Source organism: Bubalus kerabau, chromosome 14 (assembly GCF_029407905.1).
Source record: "Bubalus kerabau isolate K-KA32 ecotype Philippines breed swamp buffalo chromosome 14, PCC_UOA_SB_1v2, whole genome shotgun sequence".
Taxonomy (NCBI): Eukaryota; Metazoa; Chordata; class Mammalia; order Artiodactyla; family Bovidae; genus Bubalus; species Bubalus kerabau.
Genome location: NC_073637.1, coordinates 79,769,169 through 79,785,183, shown reverse-complemented (window position 1 = coordinate 79,785,183; position 16,015 = coordinate 79,769,169). Strand labels below are relative to the sequence as shown.

Here is a 16,015-nt window from a genome sequence, read left to right as displayed (position 1 = left end):
GGATCAAAATGAATGTGGTTACATATCCATAGAGGAAACCTGAATGGGAAGTTTTCATCTCTTATTCCCAATTAGCTGTGTCTAACTTGTTTAATTGTGTTTAACTTTTAAAATGTTTAACAGTAAAACATTTTAACCCTAATTTTAAGATCTCATAAACTTCAGTTTAATTAACTTTACAAGTTAACTTTTTTTTTTTTTTTTTTTACTACTATGCTAAGGGCTGTGAGGAAGTTTATTTGAGGAAGACAAGAGGAGGGAACCAAAGCATTTAACTGTAAGAAGATCAGAAGTGTCACAGAGGAAACTGAATTTATGTTAGCTTTGGACATTAAGTGTCAGACTTGAGAAAATGAAGGTGGGAGAAAGCACTCAGCTACGGCGGGTAATAGGATATTTCCATGGGACAATTTTTTTATTCAGTATCATCATAGGTGCGGGAATATTTATTGCTCCTAAAGGGGTGTTAAAATACTCTTCACTCAACGTGGGGGTGTCCCTAAGCATTTGGGCTGCTTGTGCCCTGGTGTCTATGCTGGCTGCCCTGAGTCACGCAGAGCTGGGGACCACCTTCCCTAGAAGCGGAGCACAGTATTATTTCCTCAAAAGGTCTCTTGGACCCTTTATTGCTTTCTTCTACCTCTGGATCAATCTATTCAGTACTCCCGCAGGAATTGCTGCCCGCAGCTTGCTGCTAGCGGGCTACATTACGCAGCCTTTCTATCCTGGGTGTTTTGTTCCTGAGATGCCAAAGAAATGTTTGGCGTTGGCTATCTTGTGGTGCTTGGGAATTCTGAATGCTCGGGGAGTGAAGGAGGTGACGTGGTTTCAGACTGTCAGTACGGCTGTCAAAATGACAGTTCTCGGCTTCATCTCTGTAACTGGAATCGTGCTGTTGGTGAGAGGAAGAAGAGAGAACCTGGCCAGGTTTGAGAAAGCTTTTGATGCTGACGTTCCGGATGCTTCACAGATTGCCGAAGCCTTCTTACAAGGATTGTTTGCATATTCTGGTTGGGGAGTCCTTGTCCGAATAGCAGGTAAAGTTATTATTTTTAAATTATGAAGAGCTCCACCAAGCTATAAATATACAAGGGTTAATCAGCTTAATTCTAAGAAACACATTATTTCTCTATAATGTGTGTTTCTCTTCTATCAGGTGGGTGGAAATGCACTAAACTCTCTACAAATGTGGTTTTCTATCTTTGGAAAGCAAAATATTTTCTGGGTGTTTACAAATTAAAACAAGTAAGTGTAGAACTAATACAGCTTAAGGACTCAACAACAATTTTTTTTTACTGAACAAATATTTTAATAGCAGAAGCTCATCAGAGAAAAATTTAAATACAGAATATATAAATTAAAATGACGATTACCAATTATCTCATATGTACACACATGCAGGGGTCACACTTATGCATATACTCATCATTTATTTTGCTTAAAGCACATAGAATTCATAAATATTATTAAATATAAATGCTTTTAAATGAATACACATTTTATCATATGCAATTTGACCATTTTTCAAGCATCTCCCATTGTTGGATACCAGAATTTTTTCTAGTTTTTCACTTTGAAATTTTATGGTTATTGTTCCAATCAGCATCCTTTTATATAAACCTTTGTGGATCTCTCATTGTTTTATTAGGAAAAAAGTCTTGAAAAATCTTAGTAAAATTACCAAGTGAACCATACAAATATGTAGAAATGTCTTGAGAAATATTGCCAAATTGCAACCCAGAAAGGCTTTACAAATGTCTATTAGTGTGAATTAAAATGATGGCACCTAAAGTCATCAAACCTTTTTCATTATTTAGTCACTTAAAGTTGTGAAAATAAAATTTCAGAACTCACTCTTTCTTCAATGTCTAGTGAGAGGCAGAGTTTTGCAAATGTTAATGACCAGTTTCTTCCTTGTAAGACAGGTAAATGGCTTTCTTAGTTTATCATTAACCTGTCTGTCAAGTCTTAGTTGCGGCCTGCAGGGTCTTTTGTGGTGCATGGGCGCTCTAGTTGGGCATGCGGGCTCAGTAGCTAAAGCATGTGGGCTTAGTTGCTCTGCAGCATGTGGGATCTTAGTTCCCTGGCAAGGATCAAACCCATGTCTCCTGCATTTCCGGGTGGATTCTTAACCACTGGACCACCAGTGAAGTCCCTGTTGTTTGGCTTTTTTTTTTTTTTCATTTTGTTCATAAGATTTTAAAAATTTCAATCTTAAAGACTACAAGTTTAATACCTATAAGTATTAAACTATCTATCTTTTAACTTTTCATTATCTCCATACTTGAAAAATCTTTCTCCATCTCAAGGTTTAGATACATATGTACCTGAGCTTTTTTTCTCTAAATCTTTGCTATGCTATGCTAAGTCATTTCAGTCGTGTCCGACTCTGTGTGACCCCATAGACGGTAGCCCACCAGGCTTCCCCGTCCCTGGGATTCTCCAGGCAAGAACACTGGGGTGGGTTGCCATTTCCTTCTCCAATGCATGAAAGTGAAAAGTGAAAGTGAAGTCGCTCAGTCATGTCCGACTCTTAGCGACCCCAAGGACTGCAGCCTACCAGGCTCCTCCGTCCATGGGATTTTCCAGGAAAGAGTACTGGAGTGGGGTACCATTGCCTTCTCCGCTCTAAATCTTTATGTTCTTTAAATTTTTCTTTTTAATACATGTGAATTATTTTGAGGGAGTTGCATACTCTAAGTTAAAAATGTTCCAAGTAGTTAAACATCTGTGTCAAACTGGTGTTGGCAATATACAGTCAAGTTTAATCTAAGATTTAGCTAGTCTAGAAACTTAACCCAAGGAGTGAAAAGAGCAGGAGAATATACCCTAATGTCCTAGACTGTTGTGACCAGATTAACAGAGGAGCTATTCCATCACTTCATTAACACAAATGTGTACTTCTATAGTGTTGGCCATATGGTAAGGGAATATTTGCTCCAGTCCTCCTGGCCTAGAATCCAGGTTTTCTGAGTTGTTCTCTTATCCAAAAAGCTTATATTGGGCACATCAAAGATACAAGAGTAAAACCCAGAGTTCAGCAAAATTCCATTGCTGCTGAAGTTAATACTTTGTCTAAACTCAGTAAATAAGCATTCAACTCTTGCTGTGTGTAGTCATGTCTGTTTCTTTTAGTTATTGTGTGTTATAATGAAGCTATTTCCAAAGATGATCTGATTAGTCATTTTTTCTGAGTGGCACTTTTTTTTTTGCAGGAGAGTTGAAAAGCCCTAGTGAGAATATCCCCAAATGTGTGGTCACTGCGCTTACCCTCGTGGCCCTGATCTACTTACTGGTTAACGTTTCCTACCTGGCCGTCCTGACCCCAAAGGAAATCATGTCCTCAGGTATGGCTGCACAGAGCCAGAAGGAAGACACTCTGTTTCATTGTCCTGAATAAAGGGAGTTTCGAGTATACAGTGGGTCTTTTTGCATACTTCAAGAGAATTAGGCTAATTTGGTTCATGTCTGGGTTATTTATTTATCTATTTATTTAAAGGTAGATGTTCAAAAGGTCAAGCAATTTCTTTAGGGCATATAGTAAAGGGTAAGGTCTAGCAGCCAAAAATATGGAAAACACTAAGAAATATAAAAGGAAAAAAAGGCAGAACACAATGGATAGAGTAGAATAGAAAATATGAGAATACTTATCAAAGCCTCTTGAGATATACTTTATAAGGAGCAGGTGGGTGTTCTGGGTCAGCATTTGCCTCCAGGAAATATAACTCATACACTTTGTCTTCAGACATATCCCCAAAATCTATACAGAGCTTGAGTACCTAACTTTTCCTATTAGTGAAGTGGACACGAATCCTTCCATATATATATATATATATATATATATATATATATATATATGAGAGAGAATTTCAGTTTATCATAAAAATTATTCAGATTTTTTCAGATTTTAAAAAATTACTAACTTATAGTGCAGAAACTGATTTTTTTGCTCTAAAAATAGACAAATTGAAAGAAGCTCAATTCTCAATTGAACTTAATGTATCTATATAAATATATTAATAAAATGGAGAAGGAAATGGCAACCCACTCCAGTGTTCTTGCCTGGAGAATCCCAGGGACAGGGGAGCCTGGTGGGCTGTCATCTCTGGGGTCACACAGAGTCAGACATGACTGAAGCGACTTAGCAGCAGCAGCATATTAATAAAATAAATATTTTTTAAACTTTACACCTTCAGTTATCAGAAAAAGAAAAGAAAATCAGTAATAGGCTTTCATTGAAAAGAAGAATAAGGTTTATCCTACATCCAAGCTTGACGCTCCCCAGTTATCTCAACTCTAAAATGACACTACTTACAAGGTCATGCATGCAACCTCGGTGCCCATCAACAGATGAATGGATAGAGAAGATGCAGTAAATAGACAGACAGATAAATACTGTGTGTGTGTGCTCAGTCAAGTCTGATTCTGTGAATCCATGGACTCCAGGTTCCTCTGTCCATGGAATTTTCTAGACAAGGATATGGCCATTTTTTACACCAGGGGATCTTCTCAACCCAGGGATCTAACTCGTGTCTCCTGTGTCTCCTGCATTGGCAGGCAGATTTTTTTACCACTGTGCCACCTGAGACGCCCCAGATAGACATTCACAGCCATAAAATAGAATGAAATATTGCCTTTTGCAGTAACATGAATGGACATGAAATTATCATACTGAGTAAAGTTAGACACAGAAAGACAAATATTATACGATATCACTTATTTCTGGAATCTAAAAAACCACACAGATGAATTTATTTTACAAAACAGATAACAAACTCACGGGCATAGAAAACAAAATTATGGTTACCAAAGGGGAAAGGGGGAAGGAATAAATTAGGAGTATGGTGTTAACAAATACTCACCACTACACATAAAATAGATAAACAACAAGGATTTACTATATAGCTTAGGGAACGATATTCAATATCTTATAATAACCTATAATGGAAAAGAATCTGGAAAAAATATATGTGTAACTGAATCACTTTGCTGTACATCAAAAAAGTAACACAATATTCTGAGTCAACTAATACTGCAATTTTTAAAAAATGTAAAAAGTAAAATGAGTGTATATTATTGATTCATTTCACGTATTAGTAGTAATAATGAATGTGAAAATGTATGTGAAGGCACTCTAACAAAAACTGAAAGAATTCATTGCCTTCTAGCTTACTGAAGGAAATTCTTCAGACTGAAAGAAAGTAACTTGGATCAAAGGGAAGGAAGAAAAAGAACCAGAAATATTAAATATATGGATAAATATAAAAGACTCCATGGGTGTATACACACATTGTTTGAATTCTTTAAAAATATCTTAGATTATTTTAGGTAATAACTCTGAAACTTAAATGTAGGGCTTATTAAATATATAAATATAACATATATGGCAGTAAAAGCACCAAGAAAAGAGAAGAAAATGAGCCACAGCAGCAAAGTTGTCATATTTTAACTGGAAGTAACTGGAAATTGACTTGGATTAAAGGTGGATTCTGTAATTACCAGGCCAACTACTAAGAAAATAACTGAACAAATCAACAGAGGAATTAAATGGCACATTAAGAATATCTCTTTAGGGAATTCCCTAGCAGTCCAGTGGTTAAACACTTTCACTGCCAGGACCCAGGTTAGATTCCTGGTTAAGGAACTAAGATCCCAAAGGCCATATGGTATAGAAAAAAAAAATCTATTTAACAATAAATAGATAAACAAGAAATAAATGATAAAATATAACAATAAATAAAATAAAAATAAACAATAAAATAGAAGAACAAAAATACATAAGACATAAAAAAACAAATAGCAAAGTGACATAGGAAAATACAACAATATCAATAATGTTAAATGAGAATATACAAACACAACAATAAAAGGCAGAGATTGTCATACTGAATAAAATTATCAATCCAACTATATGCTGTCTATATGAGACACACTTTAGACTCAAAACACAATCAAGTACAAAGTAAAAGAATGGAAAAGTTTATCATGTAAACATTAACTGTAAGAAAAGTAGAATAGTAATATTATTAAGACAAAATAACTTAAAGACTAAAAGATTACTAGAGACAAAGAAAGGTATTTTGTAATGATATTAACAAAAGGATCAGTGCATTAAGAAGATATAACAATTATAAATGCATACACCTCTAAAAACACAGCCCCAGAATACATGCAGCCATACTAATGTAACTAAAAGGAGAAATACCAATGTAACTAAAAGGAGAAATACTAATGTAACTAAAAGGAGAAATACTAATGTAACTAAAAGGAGAAATACCAATGTAACTAAAAGGAGAAATAGACAATTCAGCAGCTATAGTTGCAGATGTCAGTATATCACTCAATAACTAGATAGAAAATCAATAAGGATATAGAAGATCTGCACACCACTATCAATCAAACTGATCTAATTGACATTTATAGAATGCTCCACCAAACAGAAGCAGAATATATATTTATTTCAAGCACTTATGGGACATTCCTTCAGATAGAGATAATGTCAGGATATAAAACAAGTCTCAAAAAATTTAATATTTCTCTCATACAAAACACTTCCTTTAACAGCAATAGATGCACAATAGAAACCAACAACAGAATGTAACTTGAGAAATCTCACATATTTGAAAATTAAACAACACACTTCTAAATAACCAGTGGGTCAAGGAAGAAATCACAAGACTCTCAGCAACTATGAAAAGCTTGAGATTTAACCCGCTCATAAGGTAGCTGGGCACAGTTTCATGGATGCTGGCAATGGAGACAAAGACAATTTATTTTTCATATAATAGCAGTAGCTAGAATGTCATTTATGCTGTTCCCCAAACCCTGATTCCCAAAAGACAAAGCAAGGAAGGCCAAGTGATATCTCCACATAACAGTAGAAGATCCTCAAGCTTAGAGAATCCAAATCTTTTATAAGTCTTCCTTCAGAAGACAGGTCCCAGGAATGGCTCTAAAAGACACAAGATCACTGTTGTCCTTCCATCCCCATATTTTTCAGTCTAAATATTCCCTTCTAGAAAGCCACAATTACCACTGTAAGAGCACTTACCAAAGAGTGAACTCAGTCAAGTGGTTATTATCTTTGTAATCTATGACCACATCAGTCCAAAAAGAGAACCCAGACTTGTGAACCAAAATGGATTTTGAATCCTCTTGGCTTCTTTATGGTCATATTGCTGCCCAGAGGCTAAACCAAGCAGGTAGGTTAGGGTTGCTGTGTGAGGAAAATAAGAAGCATAAAATCCAGCAATAATCAGGAAAGCCTCCTCAGTTTTCAAAATAGGAATATATAACTACCTATGCTATTCTCCCTGACCATCACTCAGGAAGCAGCCAAGAGTAGGTGATCACTCTCTGAGAGTGAAAGTGTTAGTCACTTGGTCATGTCCAACTCTTTGGGACCCCACAAACTGTAGCCCACCAGGCTCCTCTGTCCACAGGATTCACCAGGCAAGAATACTGGAGTGGGTTGCCATTTCCTTCTCCAGGGGATCTTCCCAACTCGGGGATGGAACCCGGGTCTCTTGCATTGCAGGTAGATTCTTTACTGTCTGAGCCACCAGGGAAGATCACTCCCTAGGGCTTATTCAGTGACCAAACTACCTGACCAAGGTGTGTGGACCAGAAGGGTGTGAGAGAGGTAGAGTCAGAAATGTTTCTGGGTTGATTTTTGAGGAAGCCATCCAAACATTACACAGTATCAGAGGCATTCAAATGGTGTATATGAAAGACACTGAATACCTTGGCCTTCAGTGCGTTGATGTGCTTTGGTGATGTACAGTTGGCACATTGTGAATGGCCAAGCATGTGACACAGATGAGTTTCAAGGGCCACAGTGGTGTGGCCACAGAGCGCTGATCAAATTGGAACAGCAATGCCGCAACCCGGAAAAGTACCAACAACCATTAGCTGTCGTCCCAAGAGAGGGTCAAAAGGGCAATGTAGTCAGTTTGCCAGAAGTGAGCAGGGACAATATCTTGTGCAAATGGCCTCCTTCACTGTGAACAAATGGTCAAATCTTGGCAGAAGTCACAGTGTAACATTTCGTGTCAGCCTCTGTAGCAAAAATGTGGAGTCCTTTTTCTTCTGTCCAGTATATGATAGTCAGTGTGTTGCCATGTCTAGAAAGATGATGCATTCAGACATTGTCACGGCAATCTGAATAGTTCAGTATCAATCAACAGTTTTATTCCAATTATTCTCATCAGAGAATGGGCTCCATGGACCGAACTGAAGCCTATTCTCATAGCTCTGGCCAATTCCCCTCTTGATGAACCACGCTTGTATTTCTAATGACATGAACTATTGTCGATGGCCTGGGTGTTTGGTCTGTTGCTTGGAAAACCACAGACTGGCAGACTAAAGACACCCCTCTCCGGGGCCATAAACTATAGAAAGGAATCAAGGCTGCTGACTCAATAATCTGCTTTTGATCTCCAGTTCCTGAGTAGAATATCCTGTCTATTTTCCATTCTGCATAGCTGGTGCTGAGGCTCCCTGCTGCAGCAGCCTGGCGGGCACCACAGGGCTTCAGCTTAGCTAAACCATCCGTGGACCATGGCCAGATATTTACAGGGACCCTTGTGAACAGAGGGCCCTGCTGAACCAGCAACCCTGCTTCAGTCAACAAACTGGGATGTAATTTGCACTTTTTCATGCAAAACCAAGAAGCCACTGGGCCAGGCTAGCTGTGTTCTTGAATACACTTATTTCGACCTGATAAGATTTTGGGGGCTCTTCATACCTTTTCAATAATTGAATTCAATTTGATTCATCCCAAAATGAGATTATCAGGCTGGAAAGTCATAAGGCCTCCATGAGTCAGGTGTTCAGTTTTACAATATCCCAGTGCTGCTTGCTAAGCTAGTATTATTTTTTCAAAAGGAATTTACCTGATAGTTGTTATCAAGGAGGGCACCTCCAGCTATAAGGTGCTTCTCTTCGCCAGGAAATGCAATAGAAAAGGGGCTTCCCTCGTGGCTCAGACAGTAAAGAATCTACCTGCAATGCAGAAGACCATCATCAGTCACAGAAACTTCTAAGTCAAAGCAGTAATTATGGTTGTGGATCCCCACTGGTAGAAAGTGTGCTCGCTGGACAGCTTTCAGTACAGTCCGCTGATCTGATCCTCCAGTTAAAGGACATTGATCTGTGAATTCGCTGATATGGAAGACTAAGTAGAATCCCAAGTGAGACACATGCTAACTATAACACATGAAGAATTCATATGGTGCTGAGTCTTCTTTTAGTAGTAGGGGGCCATAGACAAATTTTTTTTTTTTACTACCAGAGAGACTACGTGTTGCAAATTTAGCCACGCTTCCAAGAAAACTTACTTGACAAGCAGTACCTTAAATTTTATTGGGGTTGATCAGCCTGTTGGTAAAAGTGTAATAATACCAATTCAGATCTTTCTAGAGTGAGGCTTTTAACTTGTCAACCAACTGATCATGAACAATATAGTATAAATTTTGGATCTTGGATGGCAGAGACACTCTTGAAAAATCCTGAAGTCCAGCTGGGGGCAAAGAGCAGGGGAGTTTAGGAATCCTAGTGGGGTACTGTGAAAGCCTATTGAAGGCCTTGCCACATGAATGTGAATTAGTCTTGGTCTTCAGGGGCAAGTGAACAGAAAAGAGGTGCTGGCAATGTTTGAGACAGGATAGCAACTGGCATCAATGTATACAGTGTCTCCATTACAGTCCCAGTGTCTGGAACAACCACAGCTGGGGCTAGAGGACATGTGGTCACCTAGTAACGATCCCCTGAAAACCTCCAGCTCCCAGTAGCTTTTGTCTCTGGTCACATCATAGTTAGATTGAGATATTGCATCTTTCACCACCACCATCGCTGCCTTGAAGTTTGCCATCAGGTCTGCGCTTTCTCCCGCTGAGATTCAACATTATTTTTTGAACCTCACAAGGAGGGAGAAAGGAAAGGGGTTTCGAAGGAACTCACATGTCCCATTATACTCTCTACACACACCTCTACCTAAAATATCAATACCAACAAATGGCCCACAGTCGAAGCCATGAAACTATAGCACTTTGAGTGGACCCAAAGGGCTTTATTCACAAAGGAACTTCTGTGGGTAGAGGGCTTGCTTCCCTTCTGCACTGTGAGTTCAACCCAGATCCCCTTAGCTGAATCGACCTTTCATTCCACAGTCCTGGGCTTGTTGATGATTTGGGAACCCATATCTAAGAGCCATCATAAAGTTTCCCAGCCTACTTGGATGGGTATAGCCTTTGGGGTAGGGAGACCTCAGTCAACTCCTAGTCATCTTTCTCCTCAACCAGAGGCTGAGGAGAAGGGGAGAGCCCATGGAAAAGAGAGTGGCTGTGTGCCACGGAGTACTTTTTACTACTCTTGAGTTAACAGAACTGCCTCCAGAAGACATAAAAATATCTGAATAGATCTATATTTTTTAAAAAATGGGTTAAAAATCTAAAATCTTCCCACAAGTCAAATCCCAGGCCCTAGTAGCTTCACTGATGAATTGCATCAAATATTTAAGAAAGAAATAATACCACTCCTAAACAAACTCTTCCAGAAAATGGAAGAGGGGACACATCCAAACTTATTTTATGAAACCAGTATTTCTATGATACCAAAGCCAGAAAAATTCTTTACACAAAGAAAGAAATTACATACACATGTTGCATACAACATGTATTGTTCTGTGAACTACAATGTAACACAGTTCTCAAAAACACTGGTAAATTGAGTCCAGCAACATATAAAAAGGAGCATACACGATGAACAAGTGAGGTTTATCATTGGTTGGTTTAGCATCCCATAAGCAATTAATATTTTACTATATTAATATGACAACAGACAAAAATCAAATTATATTAAGAGAGTCATAAAATGCATTTGACAAAATCCAAGACTCATTCGTGATTTTTAGAAAACTTTGGCAGTTTCAACCTGCTACTTACACCAGTCCTTTGTCTTTGCTACAATTATAACTTAATACTTTCTAAGCTAATTAAAAATACTATGCAGTATAAATATTACATCAGTTGCGTAATTAACGGCTTCTCTACTCTTTTACAGATGCTGTTGCAATCACTTGGATGGATCGAGTAATCCCTTCCTTGCAATGGGCCATTTCCCTTGGTGTTTCTTCCGCAATAGTTAGCTCCCTCAACTGTACTGTATTTTCAACATCAAGGTTATGGTGTATGGCAAGCCAGGAGGGTCAGCTACCTTTGATCCTCTCAACTTTGAATATTCACTCTTGTCCAGTTGCAGCTGTGATTCAGATGCTCATCTTTGCCTCCATCTTAATTATTCCCTCAGACTTAATCCTTTTAATAAATTATGTGGGATTCACAGACTGGATTCAACTTGGGCTAATGATGATGGGCTTGCTTAAACTGAGATTCCAGGAGCCCAACCTATCCAGACCTTACAAGGTAAGTCAAACTGAGAAAAAAAAAAAAAAATCCTATATCTTTTTAAAGAACATTGTGTACTTTTAATACTTTTTTCTTATATCTACGTAAAAAATCTTTTTAAGCCACTGTGACCCCATTTTAGGAACATTTGAGAATAGATTTTATATTTAGGATTTTCTATTATATTACAACTAATGAAATTTGAGTCAAGAAGAACCATATGTGGGATGCACAAGGTCTGTACTCAGTCTCAGTGTATGAGACTGACCAGTGTCCAGGGCCAATGATTATTTGAGTGTCCTGTTAATGGTACTACCTTAGATTAACTTGTAGGCTTGCCTAGGGCTTTTCAGGCTTATCAATTTAAATGTGTATCAATGTATAAGTCTCTAGCTTTAATGGCCAATACGGAAGAGCTACACTTTAGGTATTTGTGATGTAGTATAGTTGCAAACTCATTCATCTTTTTTTTATTATTTTTTTTAATTTAAATTTATTTATTTTAATTGGAGGTAATTACTTTACAATATTGTACTGGTTTTGCCATACATTAACATGAATAAAATCTCACCTCAGAGTCAAGAGTATCTATCAAAGATTGACTGAGGGATAAGTACTCTGTTGATTCCTCAACCACTGAAACCTCTGTCTACCTTAACTGCATCTGAAATGTTTCATATAAGCTTATGGAAAACTTTTTTCTTCTAATTGTCTACTATAACCCATCCATCTATATTGTGGATGTACCCAATATTCTGTTTAACCAAACAACCTCCAGCAACTCATTCCTATACTTACTGCAAAGAGTTTAAATGGTTTATTTTTACATTATGCTACTGTGTTAGACCCACCAAAGAAAATTATTTCTAATATTTAAATCAAAAATACTTGTGTTTCTAGGCAGATTATTTAGTTTTCTTTGCAGATCCTGATACCAAAAATCAGCCTGTACACACTGGTATCAAACAGAATCTTGGAGACAGAGTTTGGATGAAGTAGAAAAGAACAGCTGTATTGCTTTGCTAGGCAATGGGGGCCACAGTGGGCTAATGCCCTCAAGACTGTGTCCCAACCTGACGTCAGGAGAGCTGTGAGGAGTCTTATAGTGGAGGGACAGGGTTGCTGATAAGGGTCAGGGGGCCTGCAGGGCCTGCCTTCCTTCAATCCCAATATCCTCTGACATCTGGGGGTTTCGTGATGACTTTCTCTCTAAGACCCTCTCTCTGGAGTGAAGGATGCTTCATCAAGCAGTTAAAAGTCTTCCATCTGGTGGTGGTTTTAGTCCTGCTGCTGCTAAGTCGCTTCAGTCCTGTCCGACTCTGTGTGACCCCATAGATGGCAGCCCACCAGGCTCCCCCGTCCCTGGGATTCTCCAGGCAAGAACACTGGAGTGGGTTGCCATTTCCTTCTCCAATGCATGAAGGTGAAAAGTGAAAGTGAAGTCGCTCAATCGTGTCGGACTCTTAGTTCTGCAGAAGAGCTCAAAGATATTGCTAGGCACATCCCTTGAGGGGAAGCCGGGCCCCGCCCCCGCGCTGCACTCCCGCGTTCCGACCGCTTCTCCCTTTTCTCTGCATCCCCGCTCCTCTATCGACTGTTCGAACTGTGCTTTGGAACTCAGGAAAGGTCATGGAGGCCGAATGAAGCCTGTTTCCTACAAATAAGAAATGGGGGACACAGAAAGGCTTTTGTACCGAGGAGTCCCACAGGGTCCTGCTCAGCTTCAGTACTTAGACTATTAAGATCATGCTTCCCTTTTCATGTAGGCTGCTAGAAGCTAAGTTAGTGGTTAGTCACTTACTCAGTTAAAAGGCTTACGGCATGCATGTCTTACTATATCACCTTTTATTGTTAGGCCTATAAGTCGTTTTTAATGGGGGTAGGTTTCAAATGATCATTGTTTTATCAGTGCATCATATTCTAAATAAATCAAGGGGCCTCTTTTATTACGGACCTTGTATAAGGTAAAAGGATGTACCAGAATACCCACAGAAATACCTCAGCAGTACACAAAGGTGCAGGGTCGACTAGAAGGTGAAAAAGGAAAACCAACAGAGTTTAATAACTAAGATTTTTAAAGTCGACTGTGAAAAAAGTATACCTTTCGAGTTTCTTGTATAAATTCAGTTTCCTAGACATCACCCCTGAGAATTCTAATGCTTAGGATGAAGACCAGAAACCTACATTTCAAAACTGAAAAAAACGAAAGATAATGATAATCTTGCATCTGAGTCACTTAATGATCCAATAAATACTGAAGCAAATACTAAGGAAATACTATGTAAAAAACACTAGTCTAAACACTTAAAAGATAGATGGATAAATTGCCCATTAATAATGCATCAATAACTTCTTAATCTAATAGGAGAGAGAAGAGTTACACAAAATACAGTTATAGGCAAGAATCAACAGTATTTAACTAAGCATTTTACTTTTGCAATTACTACTCTTTAATTATATATAAATGTGCATGTTTGTGTATTCTTTAATTATCCAAATTAAGACACACAAATTTGAAAGATATACATTGTTAAGATCCATATTAAGGGAAAAGTGAAGATCAGAGAAAATGAATCCAACCCTGTGGTCCTTTTATGATAAAAACGTTCCCCAAAGGAATTATATATAGGTTCAGTTCAGTTCACTCACTCAGTCCTGTCCAACTCTTTGCGACCCCATGGACTGCAGAATGCCAGGTCTCCCTGTCCATCACCAACTCCCAGAGTTTACTCAAACTCATGTCGTGAGTTACTCAAACTCATTGAGTTGGTGATGCATTCCAACCATCTTATCCTCTGTCATCCCCTTCTCCTTTCCTTCTCCTGATCTTTCCCAGCATCAAGGTCTTTGCCAGTGAGTCAGTTCTTCCCATCAGGTGGCCAAAGTATTGGAGTTTCAGCTTCAGCATCAGTCCTTCCAATGAATATTCAGGATGATTTCCTTTAGGATGGACTGGTTGGATCTCCTTGCAGTCCAGGGGACTCTCAAGAGTCTTCTCCAACACCACAGTTCAAAAGCATCAGTTCTTCAGTACTCAGCTTTCTTTATAGTCCAACTCTCACATCCATACATGACTACTAGAAAAACCATGGCTTTGACTAGATGGACCTTTGTTGGCAAAGTGATGTCTCTACTTTTTAATATGCTGTCTAGGTTGGTCATAACTTTCCTTCTAGGGAGCAAGTGTCTTTTAATTTCACCATCTGCAGTGATTTTGGAGCCCAAAAAAATAGTCTGTCATATTAGGTTATATACAGGTTGTGTATTACATCATTATGAATAATATTAGATTGAGGTACAAAAAATATTAATTTTGATATTGCTTGAAAATGAAAAGAAAAAAATTTATAATGAAAAAAATGCTTTATGGTAGTAGTATGGGATGTTTCCGAGGGTCGTTATTCAAGAGATCTGAATGGGACTTCCCTGGTGGTCCAGTAGTTAAGAATCTGTCTGCCAATGCAGAGGACACAGGTTTGATACCCGGTCCAGGAAGATTCCATATGCCACAGGGCAACTAAACCTGTGTGCTAGAGCCCACGAGCTGTGCCACTGAGCCTGTGTGCCAAAACTGCCTGAAACCTGTGTGTCTTAGAGCCAGTGCCCTGCAAGCAGAGAAGTCTCCACAATAAGAAGCCCACACACTGCAACTAGAGAATAGCCCCTATTTGCCAGAACCAGAAAAATCTTGCACGCAGCGATGAAGACCCACACAGCCAAAATAGATAAAGAGAGCTGAATGGACAAGCGGCATGGACTTATGAAAAAAAATCAAAGGGAGAGCAAAATGTTGAAATTATTAGGAAAAGGCTTTCACTTCTGTTATTTCACACTCGGAGGAGATTCCCAGCAGATTGTTTTCTCTTATATAAAACTAAGGAAGACCTGGTAGGTAAATATTTTTTTTTATCAATGAAACCAACTTCCTCCATATTAAACAAATGTCTGTATATAAAATATTTTACACTATTATTTGTAATAACTTCCAGTTCAGCTCAGTCGCTCAGTCGTGTCCGACCCTTTGCAACCCAATTCCAAGGCCACTCTAATACAAACTTATGTTTGTTCTCAGGTACGTTTGCCATTTGTATTTGGAACCATGGCCACATCTTTGTTCTTGGTTTTGACACCCATCATCAAGTCTCCTCAGATGTACCATGTCTACGTTATTCTTTTTATCCTCAGTGGACTTTTGTTTTATTTGCCTTTTGTGCATTTTAATTTGGGGTCTATATATTTCAACAAGATAACTTGCTTTTTACAGTTACTACTAAATGTTTCACCTACTGATGACATTGATGAATATATTTCAACAGGAGGAAATGTACAGAAAAATCCACCTGCAACTGCGACCAAAAAAGAATAAATAAAGTATGCATATTTGGCAAATGATTGACATTAAAAGCATCTTTCTCTTTCAACTAGAATATTCCTAATACATATACATATTCCTTATGTGTATTTGTACGCATGCCGCATATGTAACACACAACCAGCACAAAATACTTGATGTCCAGAACGTTAACACTTTAACTCTTGTTGTTTGTAACAGAAACCTTACTTCTCCAATAAAGCATGCTGATTCCCAATTTTCCAAGACTGTAGTAGAT

The 16,015-nt window shown here is 38.3% G+C and overlaps 1 protein-coding gene across 1 annotated transcript; it reads left to right on the top strand.

Annotated features, from left to right (window-relative positions):
• Window positions 1-352: 352 nt before the first annotated feature.
• Window positions 353-15,122, top strand: LOC129626928 (solute carrier family 7 member 13-like). The gene is made up of 4 exons (XM_055546402.1): window positions 353-1,037; window positions 3,216-3,347; window positions 11,062-11,423; window positions 14,871-15,122. The coding sequence occupies exons 1-4, from the start codon at window positions 353-355 to the stop codon at window positions 14,883-14,885; spliced, it is 1,194 nt and encodes a 397-aa protein (XP_055402377.1). The 3' UTR covers window positions 14,886-15,122.
• The last annotated feature ends 893 nt before the right edge of the window (window positions 15,123-16,015 follow it).

Excerpts from the sequence above, each read along its gene's own strand:
- LOC129626928 (XM_055546402.1), top strand. The coding sequence starts at position 353 with ATGAAGGTGGGAGAAAGCACTCAGCTACGGCGGGTAATAGGATATTTC. Across the intron at positions 1,038-3,215 it reads AGTCCTTGTCCGAATAGCAG|GAGAGTTGAAAAGCCCTAGT; the intron begins GTAAAGTTATTA and ends TTTTTTTTGCAG. Across the intron at positions 3,348-11,061 it reads AAAGGAAATCATGTCCTCAG|ATGCTGTTGCAATCACTTGG; the intron begins GTATGGCTGCAC and ends ACTCTTTTACAG.